We start from the raw sequence: 20,417 nt of genomic DNA, 5'->3' as shown, positions 1-20,417 counted from the left end.
TTTTTTTTAACAGGGAAAAGGGTTATATTATTATAGTTTCAGAGCCTGGCTAATATTTTGTATTGACCAGACTTTAAGCACGACTCTAAAGTGTGCTCTTACAAACTAGAGTATACCTTTAACTTTGTGACAACATTTCTTAAATATTCATGACTGAAGATACATTATGAAGAGAGACTGTATCTAATAATTGATTCAACATAGTTCCCATTCCTAATCAGTTAACCATATGTGAAAGGAAATGCAACATTCCCCAAAATACTGCTCACCACTAGTGCAGAAGGTTATTACAAGGTCCTAAATAGTCTCACTGCAGAGTGAGCTTCATTCTAAACAAAAGGATTTGCAATAGGAATTTTTATGAGTGAAACTGTTACTCCTAAATAGAAAAGACAAAAATTTGTCAACACTGAAGTACCTCGATTGGTTCAATCTCACTAGCTGTAGAAGGAGACCTTGATCTTGAATGGAGGTGAGACTTGCTATCTTCATCCCGTGATGGAGTATTAGACAATGTAAAATTCTCAACTGAATCAATCTAGGAGAACAATTCAAGAGAAAAAAAAAAAACAACCAAAAAAAAAATAAATCACAGACATCATTAAAAAAGAATTCTTAACTCTTACCAAAATAAGATATGGGAGCAGTAGAATTCCTAAGAGAGAACTGAGAGGATAAAAATTCCATTTTAAGCAACTTCCTAATTAATGTACAAAAATGCAATGAAAGTTATTGAACATGAACACGCCAAGGCTTCTGCTGAGAGGAGCGCACATGCATAAGAGCTGCTAGTTCAGGGGCCTGATAAACACTTGGAAGAGACTTGTAATTCAGCATTTTTAAAGGGTGAATATTTTCTAAACACTACCGGGTTTTGTCCACTGTCAGTAGAGATTTGTTAGAAGCGAATTCCCATGTAGCCCAGCTAAATCACTGCAAACATATTTAGGAGAAAATAAGGAGAAAAGGCAGAGCAAACAACGTATTTACTGAGGTTAGTTAGTTATATTTACAGGGAATTGAGGGGGTTTTTGTACTCCATTTGAACTATAAATACATCCTTACCAGGAATAGAGTTTCTTCTGGGGAGTATTTTCCTAGTCCTTGATATACAATGAAACTAAGCCAAACACAACTACACTGAACAACAAGGCATATAGGTACAATCTTGGATAACAAGTCATCTTTTGTCAGTGCAGCTGAAAAATCAGAGAATGCAGGATTCTTCCTTGAAAACAAGACATCTCCACATCAAAGTTTTCTATGTAAATTTATATTTTTTAAAAAAGAATTACAGCAAGATGAGGATGCTTTTGTCCACTAATAATAAAACTGAAAGCCTACAGAAGGCTCCACTGCATGCCTGGCTTTTCTGGAGCGATGCTATCTATCATCAGTCCCCCATTGCTCAGGATTTGCCTAGCTTGCACACAAGCTAAAATATGCAGCAACGTTTGCAGAAAGCATTTGAACATTCCAGTGCTTTTTTATCTTATTTGCCATTGACATCATACTAAGAATTCCACAAGCTTTACTACTTTTTGGGAATGAAATATATTGCCAAGCCAATCTTATACATGCATATACAGTCCTGTTCTCCAGAAACTCAGTCATGGTAGTGAACAGGTGCAGTTGCTGTTTTTTCTTTTTCCCTTTTTTTTTTTTTATTTTCTTTTTTAATAGTAGTGAGTTAAGCTTGATGGCTTCCAGTTTTATCATAGCCTTCAAAAAAAGTTATCTGGTGGAAAACGCCCATCAGCTTAACCAACTTAGGCATATTAAGATGCCTGCAAGTACTTCTGTAATGAAAACGGGAAAATCTCACACTGGGATACACCTGTTTTCTACACATAGATCATGTGTTTCAAGCACTGAGGCAAAAATTAGCAGTACAGCAAACATTTTGTGCTCAAAATTATCAGAAGCAAATAATAATTGGAAGCTTTATCCAGTATTAGGAACATTGATGCCTTTAAGTAGTAAATCCCCAAACACACAACATTGTTTCAATTACTTTAAACTTATTATTTTTATCGAGTCTAAACATGTGATAACTTGGAGTCCACTCAGAGACTTAAACCTTGATCAATTCCACCTTCTTCTTAAAAGTGTTATTAAAAAATAAGCCAAATGAGTAACTAAAGGCAAAATTTTCATAGCAAGAAACAGACATTCCTTTTCTTCTGCAAGTTAAACGCGGAGATCTAATCTATCATTTCATAAATGTTTCCAGATACTCCAAAGGCCCTCCCTTTCAAAGTAGCATCTGCATACCAAAAAAATTTTCATGGTGTTTCTTAAAAAAAATTTAGTACAAGCATGATATGAATGACGGAACTTTTCTGGAATGTGCTACAAAGCCTTTGTAGTTGAAGACAACTGCTGAACCAGTAACAAATGTATTTTTACTTTACTTCTGAACATAAAAAGCCCACAAAACACACAGAAGCTCATCTACCATTACAGAATTTGAAGGGAATTTAACCATCACCTTTACTGCAGAAGCAGGGCCTTAAGCTGTATTGCTGCAGTAACCTCCAGGTTCCTTGCTTTAATGAGAAGAGCTAAGTACAAAAGCAACTGAAGTCAACTACGGCCAAAAGCTTATGTGGACCGTATCAGCAACATTAAAATTAGTTTTACACTAATCGACTGGATTATCAAAAGCTTACTTCAATATTTCCTACCAAACTGTAATAGCCTTGTCATCTTCCACAGGACTGTACTTAGTTGTCTACATGGTGTCACCCCTGTAGGTCTGAGCTGGAGCTGGCCAGTGTATAAACACATCCTGAGAAGAGATGAATTGCAGCCACAGCCGACAAAAACGAGCAGTTACTGTAAACTTGCCTAAGACACTGAGCAGTGTGCTTTGAACTGCACAGGGAAGCTCATTATTAGAGCTGTTGGGCATTATTCAATACTGATGCTTTGTATGCTTTCCTATTCCTATCATTATAGGTATATAAAAGAAACAAAAGTGGCAGTATGAGTTTAAAATGGACGTAACATACCTGGTATGAATTCAGTCTGACAAAGCTTTGATAATACCATTTTTAAAAATTCACCTTGATTATTGAAACACTATAGAGCTTTCCAGCTTAACAGACTACAACACATCCAACTCTGTCTTCCTCATATGAATTTGTCCTGCCCTTCTTGACGCTCAGTTTACTCAATTCCCCACTTCCCATTTATTTATCTCTGTACTGTGACATTTTCTATCATTTGCTATGACATGCCTCACAAATGCCAAACTTTACCTTCTATAGGCAATTCCCATAACTCAACACATGCCCTCTGCTAAGGGCAAGGAAACAAGCAGGCCTTCATTTGACATTTGCTCGTCTTCCCTACCTCCATCTACCTGATCAGCTTTCACAAAGAACTTTCATATTGAAATGAGAAAGTACCCAAAGCATCTTCTCCAGTTACTGTGACATTCTGCTCACAAGATTACCAAATTAAATACTCCAAAAGCTTTTAGCCCACAGCTGTAAAACAACAGAAAGCACAGCAGCAGCAGCAAACGGTAGCAGCAGCACGAGACATGCAGTGAGGTAAATACACAATCCATACATTAAACAAAGGCATGTACACAACAGGCAAAAAATAAAGGGCCACATAGAGTAAGACAGCCTCTTACACGTCTGCCTTTGTTAGCTGGAATACAGGAAGGAGAGCGCTTTAACAAAGAAAGGAGGAGAATATGTTACAAAACCAAACAGTGACACATACATCAGCTCAGAATTTGTTGCTCTAAATCTCCAGAGGTAGTTTTTAGACACACACAAACATGTTCATTTTTACAAGTATTTTGAAAACAAGATAGCCTGGGGCAACAAGAGGGGAAAAAACATCCAAAAAAAAGGAACAATTACTTTAAAGTCTGTAGTTTTACACTGGACAATAGCAGTGAAACTGCAGACTACATTACACTAATAATTTGCAGTTAGCATCTCTGTACTTGGAACAAGACGAATAAAGCAATCTCTTGGAGGCGCAATATGTCTAATTTAAAGTATCATTAAGAAAGAGAATGATTCCAAACTTAGTTATGAATGTGCAGGTGGAGTCAGGGATCTCACCACACACTGCTATGGATTATTCTGTTTAATATTGAGAATTCAGACAGTGATTTATTCTGTGGTTATTTACGAAGTTCAGATTTATTTAGTCTAACCAAAGCCCATGAGGACTGGATGTGAGGACAGACTGCAGGAGGATTTAAGAAATCTATTTTTAATTTGTAATGCGTTGAAAACAGGGGAGAAGTAGTATTTTCTAGCAAGTAGGGAAAATAAATTTTGACAACGGAAAACAGGATTACATTTTATTTCTATAAGTAATCACAAATTCACCTTTAAATAAAACAAGTTGATTGCTTCTAGTAGCTAGTGAGATACACAAAAATCCACCTGGCAAAAAACCAAGACTCAACACTTCGATTATCAGACACTTCTAGTGAACACAGGAGACTTAACACCTAGATGACGTTACTGAGAGACAGCCTCAACACACAGGAGGAACAGCGGCAAAGATTTAGAAACGAGTATATTAATCGCCGGTGGTGACTTCCCTCCCCATCAAAATCAGAAACTAGGGACAGCAAAACCCATTTCTACTCTCCTCAGCACCCTCCTGTCTGCACAGGAGATACAAAGATTGTTTCTGAACGTGGGGGCTTTTGCAGGTATGAGGATTTAGGTGCCAGTACTGCCAACCTGACCAAGTGTCTTTGGATTTGAGGAGGGATAGCTGGAACCAACAGTGACTGCTACTTGTCTAAGTGAGCTACTGCTTTTTTTTCTCAGCTCCTGCAGGCTACAGAGGCAGCAGGACATCTATTTTTAGTTCCCTCCAGAAGAAATTGCGAAGCTACCATTTTCCTCATTGAACCAATTAGAATTAACTGCAGTCATTCGCAGAGTGCTATAAACAACTACGTTATTTTGATGGCAGACACACAAGTGTCTGCCATCCTAGTAAACTCCAAGTGTAATCAGTGGGTCAAACTCAGTTCTGCTTACACATCTGTATGTTAAATAGTCTCCAGAGATCTTGCAAAGAGTGCTATCTAACTGCAACTGTATATTATTTTACACTCTCTCTGTCGTTCCATAATGAAGCACAGGAGCTGGAAAAACACTATGGGACACTAGTAATATTTACTTTTGGCTCCTGATTACAGGAGATACTTTCCTGAAACGCACTTTCCTGCAGCACTGCCTTAGTCTGACCTGAGGACTTCTAATTCTTCCTTGGTCTTAATATAAAGAACCCACACACTTCTCAGGTTTGACGGAGCACAGGTTAATTCTTGAAATATTGCAAGAAAACACTGCCCTTCAAGGTAACTACTGCCAAAAAGAGACACTGGAAAGGTAATGGAGGTCACATCCAGTGGGGCGGGTTTTGTTGGTTTTTTTTCATAGCCCTGTTTTAATTTAAGTCTGCCAAATACATTGATATTGAACCAACTCAACAAGCTAAAACATAAATAACTGTTAATTTTGATAATTCAGAGGCTATATATTATGAAACTCACTACGAACAACTCCAGTATTTGTCCAATAAATGAAAGATGCAGAACCAACTTTAAGCACAACTTAATTATACCACCTTTCACCTACTAACACAGACTTCAGCTTTACTTCTGTTTCTAATAAAGACAGGTAACTCAACAAGTCTTGTATTTGCCTGCAAGATGCTCTATTCCTATATTTGAACAGTCAACACTCTTCCTTTGCAGTTTTGCCCTATGAGAAAGAAATCTGCCCTGGTGTTAGACACATTAGCTCCTGTGTGTCTAACTCTTGCCCAAAGCAACTGAGGAAAAAAGTCCTCCTGTTGGACTCTGACTGAAGATGTAACAAGAGAAGTTTGATTCCGCGTGTATTAAGTCATTCACATGCAACAATATACAGATTAATACCTAGAGTTTTATCAAAGATTAAAAGATGGGTATCTGAAAAGATTTGATCTGGGCGGATTAATCAAGAAGAACGTCTTAAAGGATGTAAGCCAATAGAACATTATTCACTTGCATAGACCAAAAAAATATTATTTTGTCAAAATGCTTGTGAAAAAAATATGCTGCCTTCTTTAATAAAACAAACAAACAAAAAAAAACCCCAAAAACCCCCACAAAAACGCCAACCAACATATAAATACAGACTAAAGTACTGATGTCCTTCAAAACTAACTAGATAGCAACCAGGAAAACCTTCTTGTCCTAAGTTTCCCCTTGCAAAACAAAGCATTATCAACTACTCTACCACATATGTACTTTATTTCTCTTTTAACAGCTTTTAGGAGAGAGTACTAGATCTTTTTAAAGGCAACTTTCTATGAAAGAACATGCTGATACAAACTAAGTGTTCATAATACTCAGGCAACATGGAGAACACTTCTTTAGTCCGGTTAAGGAATATAAATATTATTCATTAAATATATATTCATTATCAATATATCAAATAATATTTATTAAATATAAATATCCTGTCATAACATGACAGGAAACTGTACTCTCATTTTTTTGGTGTAAGAAAATTCCAACAAAATCAGCAAGACAAGGTTTTCTATATGCTGTACAAAAGTGCAGACAAATACCTTCTACTATGGTACCACAAATGTACCTCCACATTTTGTCTAAGATATATACTTGATTTACAGAAAAAAAAGCATCTAGAAGAAAAACATTCTTTCAGAGTTTGTGAAAGGAAATGCAATCAGTAGACTAGGACCATATACGATACCCTCTTTGTTACATCCTTCCCAGCAGACATTTCTAGAATAAAATTAATTACATCACCTTTTAATGCAAACAGAATTACACTATTTTGAATACGTAATATAAATATGTATGTATGTGTATACACATATATACAAGCAGACACAGACGTACACGCACAACACACCTACAGAGTTGTAACAGATGGTTCCCTACCATAGATGCATAGTATATACTTTGATTAAAAAAAGCTTATTACTATTTTTATGTACCTGCTACTTCAGTCTGAAAGAAATATAATGCAGTCAGTTTTCAGCTTTGAATTCAATTCCCTTAGTATGCAATTAACTAGGCTAAATATTTAAACACTGTCCTTATTAAAAACTAGCATCTCAAACGGCAATAAAAAGAAGTAAGTCACTTCAGTTATAATGAAAATTGCTTCTTACAATATAGGCTAAAAAAGAGACAATATTTTATTTGGGCAAACAGAAATTAACTGTATGCAAGGAAAAAAATTTCACTGAAGCAATCAGAAAACTTTTGGGAACAACTAACAATAAAGTAATAATATGAAGCAATAGAACTAAATGGAACCACTTTCTACAGGCCGCATCAGTAGATAAAGCCCAAAAGCAGCTTCTCCCCATTAGGAAGACTGACTGCAATTAAGAATTCTTCACCTGCACCTAAAGAAAAACATTTACTTTAAAACTGAACATCTATCTATATAAATAGGCGTTAAGTATGCTATTACGGAAATATTCTGTTCTCCACTGCACTTCAGATTTTTTTAATTTGACTGCATTAATGTTTGAATATTCCAAATCAATCAACTGATCTCTGTTATCGAGGGATTTACTGGTTTGAAACTCAAAGACTTACGTCATCCATAAAATCAATCAATGAGGATGAAGAGGAGGAAAAGGAATCCTATTTTAATGAAAACAGCAGTAAAAAAAAAAGAGAGAGAGAGAGAAAGAGATGGATGAAGAAAACTGTTCAGTATAAATAAAAGTGCAAAAATAAAGAACTGTAAATAACTAGTGCCACTAACAGTACGTTTTCATTAATTGCCTTTCATAGACAATTAATCAATAAACTACCCATATAAAACCCCAATCTTTTTCCAGCATTAACTCAGTAAAATAATATTCTTACACTCCAACATGATTTTTATATTGAAAGTAACTTATAAGATGAATAATTAAAAAGCAAATTTAAAAAATTGTGTTAATTGTGAGGACTTCAAGAAAGAACAATGAATTAATGAAAACACAATGAAAAGAAAGTAAATTTTGAAATGTCAGTAACATCAGAGCTGATGCTTTTTCATAACTAAATGTGATGACCTTGTACACCCATCAGGAAAAAACAGGGACAAATTTTAGACCCATATCTAACTGTAAAGGTGGTGCCTTGTCCCCTCTGAATTCAGCGTGACCAATATTTCACCCCAGCTGTTCTTTTAAAAAGAAAAATAATGCATTGCTTACTGTTGATTAAAAAAAGAAGATATAAAATGTATAGTATCATTTCGATTTTTTTCTTCCACGTTTTCTACCTAAACTGGACTTTTGTCTAAAAGTGGCAAAGGAGTTAAACAGATTTATTTTTTAAATATAGAGGATCTGTGAAGAGGAGATGAATAGTAATTATCTGGATTTTACGGATCTGTGTAAAATAAACAGAAGATGAAGACAAACTAATAAATATACAGTATGACTTCATGGAGTACATTCAAGGATTATCTTTTCTCTCATTCTACCAAACCAGTCTTTGCATTACGTAGCATTTTTCCAAATACAAAGAAAAGCCATTTGAACAACTATGCTTTTCATGTTCACTACAAAATCAGGGAAATTTCTGCATTCAAGGTTTGAGAGAGAATTCACTATGATTACTAGTGTTCAAGAGAAGATAGCCAGCACTGTAAATGACAAACAATTCTCGCATGTTATTATACACAAATATAAATGGGCAATATAATTAAAATACAGTAGCAAACTCTGAGCAAATATGCATATAACCCACACATAGCAGCAGAAGTTCCACCGACTAACAGAGAAGTTAGAATAGCTGTACACTTACTTCAAATTGATCCAGAGCAGAGGTAGGCGCATTCAAAAATGCCAAGAAAGAATTCTGTGAGTCTTGGTGCTTTACACCTAGAAAACAGCAGCAGGTTTTTTAAGCTACAGAAAAATGACTTTTTCATGGAGGACCTTTGCCTTGCTGAATCGAGGTTTGAGCATCCACCTGAACCACCTACATTTTTTGAAGCAAGTTGTCACATTCGCTCTGTTTTCCAGAGGAAAAGATTTTTTTAATAGACCTGCACCCACTAAGCAAGCAGCGTATGTTTAATTAACCTTTTCCAAGCTAGGATGCGTGTGGTGTGAATTCAACATGAAAACATACTGTATCTACGTGTTTATTATGCAGAAGACACAGGTTTCTAATGTGCTTATGTCCATTTGTAACATGCACTGCATGACATACCAGCATACACACTAAGGCAGCGGGTGTCACCCCTGCTCTAGTCACACGCTGGACGGCCTACCGTGACAAGACAGCTTTAGCAAACAGTGAGGTTCCACAAAATCACATGGAACGGGCTGTTTGCGGAACACACTGCATTTCCAAATAATACGAGTTCCTTGACCCGTGCTCTATGCCTGTCTGCCACCTCTCACTTTTGCATGTCCCAGAGTAACACCACAATCCTGGGTAAAGCTTCAAATGCCTCTGTGGGTTTTCAGCCAGCGAGCAGAGCAGGAGCACTGCATCCTCTGGAGCCACAGAGGCTGGCACATCGTGACTATTATTTTTACTTGCTTCAACTGATTTATTTTTTTTCTTCTTTTCTTTGGGGCATAATTCAAGTTGCTGTGTGGCTGTTTATAAATCACAGATGTGTACAAACTCTAGCTGCCTGAACACTATAAATCCATTATATATATACACACACATATTATGACCAGAGCCTGCAGGACTGTGTGCATCTCCAAAGATTGGTGCTATCAAAGGTCACTTATTTCTTTTAAAAAACATCATAGTGTCTTGCTCTAACTGGCCATATCATCCTGTTTGTTCTAAATATAACCCACAGTGAACAAAGAAGTTACAAAGAACCCTTTTCTCTTAAAAATATACATACACTGAAACCCCAGTAAAATACTGCAAACAATTCTCAAATTACCTGCTACTTTACAGAATCATTTTTAGTAATCTTTTCCCCCACCCTTCTAAGCTTCTGTCCTACATTTATAACGACCAAAGGATTCAAGTGCTAATCTAAGTAATCCATTCCTAGAAATCAATTTCCACACACAGGAAGCTACTCTAACACTGTACATTGACAATATTTGAATCCTCTGTGTAGTTCGTGATTCAAACACCAATATATTTCTTCTCATAAGAGAAAACCAAGTCCAAAGATGATAATGATTTTGGATTAAGCTGCATTTCTACAAAAATATTTGAATAGTTGCAGTAGAATCGTATTAATTTACTTCTGGCAAAAAGCATAATAACTAACTTTTCCTTGAACAGTACTTGTCTGTGTTGTTTGTTTTTCTCTTTTTAGAAAAGAGTAAATGTTTATCTCTATTTTCACAAAAACAATAAGGTTTTAAATACTGGAAAAAATAGAGGGTAAAATATTAATTAAAAAGTCTTAACAGATTGTTTCACGGAAAAGAAGATTTCAGAAGTTGACTAACCATACAAAATACTAAACAGAGTTCAAGAATCTATAAATGAAAGCTAAACATGACAAAGCGTTATTCTCTCCAGGGAGATGCTATCAAGAGTTCCTCTCCAAGCACTTGGAAGAAGCATAATCCTGGTATCAGCGCTACGCATCAAGACAAACAAGTATCAATTCCCTAAGTCTTATTTGCTAATTGGGACCAGTCATTTTTTAATGTTCTGTATAGGTTTGTATTATTTTTACCAGTCAACTAGCACTTGGAGGCCTACATATAGGCCACGAATGTTAACTACAATACATTACTGATTGACATGTTGTTAAGTTGCAAAGGCTGAACAATATTTGACATCTCTATGCAGCAATTGTTGCCAGGGTTTTGAAACTCTAGAGTTCAAACAGCTCCCTACAGAAAATTAGGTAATTCCATTTGGCCTGAAAAAATCACATCTTCCCATGTGACTCATAAGATACAAATATGAGAGCTACTACAGGAACTGCGAAGAATCAGCCAAATCATTAATCATCTCTTAATGAAAATTTTTTTCATTTGAGAAGTACCAAAAAGTCTCTTCTCCCAGCAACAATGTGAAATGCTGTTAGACAGATGCACTAGAAATCCCAGAACATAGTCTTAATACCACAGCAAAGCAAACATGACCACACTGCTTACTACATGGTTACAAAGCCAATCCACAAAGTCATCCCAGAAACAAATGAATGCAATGAATGTCTCTGAAGTTGTTTACTCTCTGTGTAGACAGGCCCAAAACATTCATAGATGAAGAAAACTATGACTATGTACGGAAGTCTAAATACCTTCACCCACCATAAAAGGGGGAAAAAGTTATAAACATACCTATACTTCTAGCAGTTTTCTGGCAGTAAATCACTATACACATGCTAAATAAAAATAATGCAGTTCTGGCTCAAATGATACCTTACTGGGTCAAAGTGCATCAGCAAAACTGAAACATATTACATGTACGTATTAGAAGTGCAAATGCAACTGCTGTGGGTACATCTTAACATGCAATTGTCGTGCTCATGTTTTGTATGCCAGAGTCTGTTGGTATATTTTAGTTGCAAGGTACATCTTAATTGATAAGATGTACCCACCAACATCAAACATATTATTTACTTGGATATCAGTTGCCATACCCTTTTCTGATCTAAGCTCTTCTGTCTCCTTTTTCAGCCTTTCAATATCTGTCAACAGTTCCATGTTCTTCTTCTCAGATTCTTGCAATTTACTTCAAAAGAATACAAACAAAGAAAACGTATGTAAATATTGAGAACCCATAATACAAGTCACTTTTCTTTGTCCATCACTGCATGCTATTTAGAAATAAATGCCCAGCAAGCTTCATGTCATCAAATATGAGAATGAATTCAGAAATCTATTAGGACCTGTTTAGTACTGTATCTTAAAAAAAACCCAAAACAAACAGAACAAGCAATTCATTGCGCCTGTTTACCCATTAAATAGGCTCATGTTTCTAATTTATGAGTAATTGTGTAAGCCTGTATCCTGTGAATGAGAAAAAAAGACCACATGTATTTTTATGCTTAAAAATACAGGGTTTTCTATTTGTTAATTTACAGTGCCCGTGATACTAATAGATTATGTTGAACTATTTTTCTTCTCAGATGCTCTACAGTTAGTTGTTTCAGTGCTTTCTAATTCACAGCTGACAGGTAACACTACCATGCATTTCTACCACACTTCTCATCCTTGCCTATCAAAGCAAACACTGGTTCTCCTCTTCTCAGAGGATCTACAGTGCTGCTTATCATCATGTTCCCTGGCCTGGAAAACACCCAAGTAAGGTGGGTAAGGTATTCCCACTTCACAGATAATATATTTGAACGTCAGCTCTGTCCAACTGCTTTCCTAAAGCTGCAAAACAAGTCACTGCTCCTCAAATACGACTGAAGAGAAATTATTCATTTTGCTTGTATTTGAAATCGTTTCACCACGCCCAACCCCTTCTCTCCTAGAAGCCATTTCCATGCCTTGTATTGTCTATTCACATGCTTAGACACTGCAAGATGAGAGAACTGATACTGTGAAAATCGTTTTTGTAGAGAAAGCAGTAAGAGGAACAGAATGGGTGTGTGACTAAGATGAGGCTCAGAAGTTCTACTTCAGCTTGAGTGCCTGCTTCAACCTACACCAACCCAAAGGACCAACGCCGCATCCCCAGCCCAGTGGGATTCATAATTTGGAAATGTAGCTACTATCACATTGTAGTACAGGACCAATCTTCTTCCTGTGGCAAATTTGCCATGCTTACTTTAAGTCAAATTACAACATATCACAGGAACTATACAAATAATATGTATTTTGTATTTGATCATATTTTTGCCTTTTATCTATTAAAATCTCTTCGCTTAATAGTTAACAACTTGCAATAGGAATCAGAACCACAGCTAAAGAAATTCAAGCCTTTCTTTTTTAGCAGAACTTACTGGCAGTGGTTAGCAGCAGTGCAAGCTTATTCTTAAACATGCCTCAAACTTTAATTTGAAGGATTCTCTTGCAGGTATAGAAAAGCTCATGTGTTGCCTCTGATGTCTCTGTCAAGCTAACCAAGGAAATAACAGGCACTAGTTTCAATGGTGGGTGCTATGAAGAAGTCACATGCCTCTGAAGCTGGGTTCACAGGGCTCCAAGAGATTTCCATAGTTCTTTTGGGTAGTGTTGAACTGAGTTACATTGAAGCTGGAGACCTAGAAATGGAATGTCTTCCCACTAATCCCCTGCTTCAGGCATTCACCCAACTCAGAATAAATTTTGTACTTTAAGGGAGGGGGCAGTGAAGGAGGGCAGGGAGTGAGGTCTGAGTGAGGAAGGCATAAAAGAATTCATAATGTATAAGCACATCTTATTACTGTTCAAATCAGTATGCAATAATTGATTTTTGTCAGGTAATCCAATGCAGCTATCAAAAGAATGGAAAAGAGTATGTTCTAAGATACAAAACCAAACTCTGCTTGCATTTGAACTTGTTATCACAACTAGGAGAGATTATATTATTTAAAAGAAAGTGTCCCCTCTTAAAGTCTTCAAGACTTCAAATTTTCCCAGTAAGTGTTCAGCTGCTTACACAATGAAGAGAGATATGGTCTTTTTTTCACATTTGGATATAAGAAACTGGCAATAATTCATTAGCGAATTTTGACAGACAAGATCGTTAAAATCATGATTTGATGACACTCCCTGGGCAGTATCAAAGTAAATTTCCATCAGAACAATTCAGTCTTACCACTCTGTAGAGATACAGGAAGCTTTGACTTTATTCAACTCATCTTGAATAGCCTGTTTGGCTCGGATTTCAGCATCAAGAGCAGACTGTAGTTCCAACCTTGCAGACATATCCAGTTTTGCAAAGCGGCGCATCTTCCAGGGCATGTCCTAGTAAAGAATAAAAAAAAAGGAGAAGGAAGTATAAGAAGCAAAAAAAAGGCAGAAAATGAGGAAAGTAACTAACTTCAACAATGACGTTTCTCAGTCTATTATGTTCTTTATGTTCATTAGTTCCAAAGTAATCTAAAATTAAAAAATGAAGAGTATTGTTGTTAGTATTATTTTTAAACTCAAGTACTAAATAGGCAAGATGAATGTCTTATGCTGTCATGATCTCAAAAGTAAAGAGATTTTGTGAATTCTAGTTTTGATGTGCCTCAATTCAAATGACAACTATGAAGGACATTCACATTCCACTAGTGAAAGATTTTAAGGCTTTCATGACCCAAAGTATAGATTTCCTTCAACAATTCATATATGATTATAAAGTAGCTACTTGAACAATATCATAGATAAAATCACATTATAAAGACATTGCTGTTTAATTAATTGATAAACAATAAATTTGCTATTCAGTTATTCAGAAGGGAAGCTCTAGAAAGTTTAACTTTTGACTCAGACTCTACAGACAGGTTATTACTGCAGCTGAAACTATCAAAGTAGTGTTTTTTCAACAACAACAAAAAAATCTGACATATGGAAATAGAGTCTTACTGTAGCTCTTGCACCCAAACTGGAGTTCCTCAGGGCCTCTAGTTCTTCTGTCATTTTAGAGGCCAAGGCTTGAAGATAACCTCGAGCATCTTTTTCATCACTTACCCTAAACAATCACATAAGAAGGAAAAGGTGTTTTAATCAAAGAATCTAAAGAAAAAGACAAAAGTCCCTTCACAAATAAAATAGCAACCAGAAACAGAAAAAAGCAGAATACAAAACAAAAATCAGAACGCATAAGGAAGAAAAAAAAAAACAATACAGAAAACCACACAGAACTAAGCCTGTGCTGCTTTGCAGAGTTCCTTAAATAATACGCATCACCAAGACAGGGAATAAAGACTGAAATACTACATATCTAAGTAAGTCATATATGCCTCAGTATACATGTCAGCTACCTGAAATTGGGAGGACTGTAGGAAAGAAACCTTTCAGGATTCAACCTATTTTAGGGAGTAAATTAAGACAAAATTTATAACCAATAATTAAACAGTTTGACCATCCACATAATACTGGAACCAGTGGTTGACTTTACTGTATCAATTGACTATGAGAACTAGTAGTTAGAATCAAACAGTGATGTTATTTCAAGAAATGCTAATTAAATAGGGAGAGTCTAATTCTAATGTTATTAAAAAGCATGAGCCAGAAGAGGCTCTCTCATCCCCTGAGCTTGCTTTCTATCAAGACACGTTTCCTGGGTGTAAACACATCAAGGAGGAGACATGTCTGTTTTTCAGATTCTTTGATCATCAGTTACAAAGGGAAAACAACTTTCTGTGATTAATCACAGCAGAAGGTTCTTTCTTCGCTTTTTGCCTCAGGTATTAACATAGAAAAGAAAGTTACTAAAAAATTACCTCACTGAAACTAAGTAGCTTATGAAAAACCTAAAACAAACAAAAGAGGCGGGGTGGAGGGGGAACCAACCTGAAAAAGGGAAAAAAAACTCATTTCCTTTCACTTTACATGCCTGGCTCTGAACATACTCCTCTTGTTCTGCAACGCCAGGGCATACCCACGTCTCTGAGCCGGTCTCAGACACCAGCAGTCTAATACCACAACCCAATCACAGTTAAATCTATTAAGACTATCCACAGAAATGTTTAGGATGTGCTATAAGGAATGATCCTCAGTTTTAAGTAACTTTTAGGAAAGTGTGAAAGTATTTTTTCTACTTCATGAAAATTAACTTATCCTTGCCTCCTGATCGTTCCTTGGTAACTTTAATCCTGAGTATGTTGGATTGGAGACAAAGAGTTTTTCAGATGGTTGAATTTGTCTCTCGGTGACTGCTCTCCAGAAATGGATTCCCGCTCCGTGCCTACAAAGCCATATAAGTTTCTCTGGTTGATACTATGGGGTTCATACATGAATACGGAAAAGGTGCTACTCACAAGCTTACCACTAATGAATAAAAGTAATATAATGTTTCAACAAAGATTTCTAGATAGCCAACCTGGAGGCACGAGGGACAGCACATATTCTGAACTGCCATGGGCAAGGGAGGAAGACAAGAGCTTTCCCATCATGGCCTTAGGGCAAGATCAGAGTGCAAAAGCTATGGGCTAAACAGCTACAGGCTGCAGCAACTTCTGGGTGTGCAGTTTAAGACTTATATAAAGAAGATTGCTTTAATACAGAGGAAGCTAATCCAAAAATAGCGACCATTTGCCACACAATTCCCACCCAGCATAAAAAAGTTAACACTTATTCATGCCTTGGGGCTTATCTTCTCTGTCTCCTGCCTACAAATTAGTTCAAGAGGTGGGGAGGAGCCTAGGGAAAAAAAAAAAACCAAACCCAACAACAAAAAAAACCCCAACATCTCCTGACTCTATTAAAAGTCAGCGAGCATTTTGATATTAATGAGTCAGTATGTTTCCCAAGGTATACCACAACTCAATAGAGGCAGCATGCCAACATTATTTTTTTTTCTCCCATAACATTCTGAATGAAAGACATTTTGACGACCAGATACAGATAATCTTGGCCTATATAAACCACCTAAGGTAGACGGGTGGGCAAAAGATGTGAGAAGTAGCCTAAGATGTTTCTGGGGGAAGGTGTGTGTGTGTGGGGGGGGTGCATAATGGAACGTGTAGCAAAACCAAGAGAATATAAGTAGAAATAAAAATACTGAGGGGTTCTCACAGTGAGAAAGTAAGTTTTCCTGATGTAGAACGGAAAAGTAACTTAGAAATTGGCATTTGATCTTCTCTATTTTTAAGGACATGTAAAATTTTTGCAGAAAAAAAGGGACAATGTCAGATTAAAAATAAAATTGAATTGGTGCCTTATTTTTTAACGTTTCTAATTAAAGATGAAAAAATTTAAATGTCCAATTTCTTTGTCAATATTTATCATGCCATATAGATTCTTCCTTATTGAAGGTGAGAAAACACTTCAGTTATTTGGTTTATGATGCACAGAACCTTAAGGCTCTAAATTCTGCAAAGCTGTGCATGCAATAACCTCAGAGAGGTGTTCCAATGAACATGTAGAAATACAGAAAATGAAAATATACATATAAAGTCAATTTTTTAAAAAATCTATGCTAAGACAGTAAACACAAGCATTACAAGTTAGAGCTGAGATACAGTTTTGTTGTCCACTAGATGGCAACATTCTCTACATAATGAGATACACTGATTAAACACGTGAACCCAAAGAGTTCTTGCAGTTTTTGCTGAGTTGGGTTTTTTTTTGTTTGGTGGCTTTTTTTTTTTTTTAAGAAGATAAAGCAAGAATGGTAAAGTTAACCTTACTAATGTTCCTCTCCTTGCGCCCCTTTCTTGCAGAGAGCCCTAACAAGCACAGCAGAAGACCCAAGGAAGAAACATTCCTTAGGTTCCACCCAGAGTAATTTCTTTCTTTACTGAAAATTTAGATTTTAGGTTCTGTTTTTATATTTAACGTAAGTGCCTGTACAAGCTCAGTTTGTTAACTATAAAGAACTTAAAACAGCGATATAGTACAAATTCCTCTAAAATTTTAATTTCACTTTTTAGTTGAGGCCAACATCAGGACAACCTTCAAATTACCATTGACCGCTATCCACGACTGGAGATATTTTGCTGAACAATAGTGGTCTTGAAGCCCTGGGATCTTATGCCAAGCTGTCTCTTACCTGATTTAAAAACCCCAAGGAAGTCTGTAGGCCATGATGCCCATTTCTCCTGTAGTTTCTCAATGCTTTTAAATTTCTGTCTTCATATCACTACGCTCAAAGCCTCCAACTCAATTATTTTATTTTTCCCCAGCAGAACTATTTTTTAAAACTATTTCTCTAAAAATTTTCAACAAACCCTGAAATCTCTCCCTGCCCTCCAGAATTTCTATTTATAGACAATTAAAGTCTGATTATTCCTACCTCAAATAATGCATCTCAGAATTATTGATGTTTTGAGTTTCTTGCAATTGAATTTACCCAGGATTTTTGCTAAACTTCTTCCACAACTTTCGTGTGCTTTCTTCTGAGAGCAACCAGATTTCAAAAAAACCAAACAGCTTTGGGGCTTTTTAATGTTTGATTTAATGCTGACATGTTTTGTGGAGTTTGGTTTGCTTTTTAATGAAATCAATAATTAAGATGAAATCAACCGTAGTACAGTTGATTGGAAAGTTATCTAGTCAACAAGAAGAGTATTAACTGAACCTTCTGGTAAACAACACTCACAGCTTCTGGCCAGCTGAATCTAAGCCTAACACCCGCTCTATAAGTAAATGAGGTAGGATTTAGCTCATGCATAGAAACATACTTAACGATACAGAAGTCTTTATTTGAACTAGTTGTCTATATTTCCTTCTCAACCAGTGGGGAGAAAAACAGACTTCTACAGTACTAGTCATGGGATTTATTTTAGTTGTCTACCTTAGGACTTCTAAAACTAGGTTACATGAATCCCTCCCAGAGAGACTAATAAGTTACAATTCTTGCCAAGTACTCTGGGAATCACTACCAACATTTCCATCAACCTCCTTTCTGCAACAGAACAGAAATACTGTACCATGGCTATTTAAAAGATTGCTTTTTAAAGCGACTGCATTAACCTCCTATGCAATGAATCTCTTTCCCATCTCCCATAGGAAAATTTATAGCTGACTATAAAAGCCTCGATATTTCTTACTCTTGTCAAGGAATGATGAGTGATTTGGCAAATATAAACTTGTCAATATAATAGCTCCATTAAGGCTGAATGACCTGTGAGGGTCCACTGCTACCACATTAGAATTTGCAATGAAATTTTGATTCAAGTATATTAAGACTTTGGCTATACTTATGGCATCTTGGGATAATAACAAAAATAAAAAGGTTGCCCTAAACAAGATGCAAGAGAGCACAGTAAGAAAGAAGTGAAAGGCTAAAGGGAACATGACAGGCCATTAAAATCACTTGCAAGTTGTAAAATCTGAAAGAAACAGAATTTTGAAGGGCCCGAGGAGAAGAAAGTGACCAGCTTAAGCACCCAAAATGTGCACTCAAATAGTGGGGCAGGTTTCCTGAGAGATATCTATTAGATGTCCAAGCACTCAAAGGAAGGGCTTGTGTTACTTAAAAAAGGACTAGAACAAATGCCTTCAACTACCATAGGCAGCTGAGCAAACTGTTTGCAAAACCAGTAATTAATTCCTTCTACTGCCTCCTATCCTTCATGAATCATGGTACAAAAAGAAGGCAGTAGGCAAAACTCATTTTTAAGAGGTCAAAAGTATGGACCCAAAATATGTATTTTAAAGTAATATTATGTGAAAAATCTGATAGTTTTGAAGAGGGAGCCTACAAGCTCTACCCTACCTTGTTACCTCCAACCATTCTGTTGTCATACTGAAGAGGTGGACAGGTAGGCATTTCAATTGCAGGTTCTGAAGAAAACATAGGCTTATGACTGATTAAATAAGATTAGTTTTCTTCAAAATTAGGGTGGGTTTTTTTTTTCTTTTAAAATGTATATCATTATTGTAGATGCTTAAATAACTTCATACAGCACCCCATGTTCCACAGCAAAAAATCCCCAGAGAAGGACCTAGTGTCAGCATGCAGTGCTGGATTCTAAGGAGAGCAGACAGACATGACCAGATTATCTGGGTAACACATGGAAAATCTAAACATAATAAGACAAAGATGTGAGCCAAGATATGGCCTCACATAGTTGAAAAAAATTCAACATAAGCAAAGAGAAGTATGAAAATTGAGATATGTACAGTGATTAAAAACTGGAACCAAGCCAGCTATGTTTTATCTCCTTAATGTTTGCCCACAGTACTTCTATTTTTATCTTCTTTTCATGTAATTCTTTAATTTTTGGTTCCGTACTTTTTAAAAGACACTATATTATCATAAGGGATTGGTCAAATGGTATCTTTCACTCAGTTTTGCATGCTCCTGATCTCAAAAAACTCAATCCCAAACCTATTTTACTCCCCAGTGACATCTCTAATACATGCAAGATGCTTTATCGTACATCTGAACCACATCAGTAGTACATCTTCTCTCATATTAAACACTCTCATAAATTGGAGAAGGGACATTCTTAATGGCTGTTGGTGCATTTTTACCTAGTGTTAAGTAAAACAATCCACAGCTAATTCTGACTTGTCTTTTTCCAGAACTGCCAAGTTTTAGGAATGCTTTCACATGTAAATCTGAAAAAGGGGGTTTGGTTACCTTGGTGCCTTAAGACAGATAAGCATTACCTTAAAACAATATGGAATGTGAAATAATAGACTTGCCTCTCTTGTTACTTTGATTTTGTTCTGAATAAATGTTTCTGATTGGCTAGAAATAAACTGTTCATTTAAATGACTTTCATATATTTATTTTTGTGAGAAGGCTGTCTACTACACTCACAGTTATGAGACAAGATTTAAAAGGAACACACGCGAAGTGTACCCTTTAAACTTTTTAACTTCTGCTACGAATACAATGCCTTGAGACCCAATGGCCT

The 20,417-nt window shown here is 36.2% G+C and overlaps 1 protein-coding gene across 9 annotated transcripts in view; it reads right to left on the bottom strand.

Annotated features, from left to right (window-relative positions):
• CDC42BPA (CDC42 binding protein kinase alpha) overlaps window positions 1-20,417 on the bottom strand; it is a 186,792-nt gene that overhangs the window by 30,852 nt on the left and 135,523 nt on the right. For 3 of the 9 annotated variants that reach the window (XM_063328163.1, XM_063328169.1, XM_063328166.1), the window contains exons 19-24: window positions 14,470-14,575; window positions 13,715-13,863; window positions 11,607-11,698; window positions 8,825-8,901; window positions 3,647-3,685; window positions 419-538 (exon numbers count right to left, since the gene is read on the bottom strand). In XM_063328163.1, the coding sequence (XP_063184233.1) occupies window positions 419-538; window positions 3,647-3,685; window positions 8,825-8,901; window positions 11,607-11,698; window positions 13,715-13,863; window positions 14,470-14,575 (583 nt within the window). Of the gene's footprint in view, window positions 1-418; window positions 539-3,646; window positions 3,686-7,618; window positions 7,667-8,824; window positions 8,902-11,606; window positions 11,699-13,714; window positions 13,864-14,469; window positions 14,576-20,417 lie in introns of all 9 variants that reach the window. The other 6 variants (XM_063328164.1, XM_063328168.1, XM_063328165.1 and 3 more) reach the window with 4 other exon arrangements.

The sequence above is a fragment of the Chroicocephalus ridibundus genome, chromosome 3 (assembly GCF_963924245.1).
Source record: "Chroicocephalus ridibundus chromosome 3, bChrRid1.1, whole genome shotgun sequence".
NCBI lineage: Eukaryota > Metazoa > Chordata > Aves > Charadriiformes > Laridae > Chroicocephalus > Chroicocephalus ridibundus.
The sequence above is the reverse complement of the archived record's forward strand: the minus strand, read 5'-3'. Positions and strand labels throughout refer to the sequence as shown.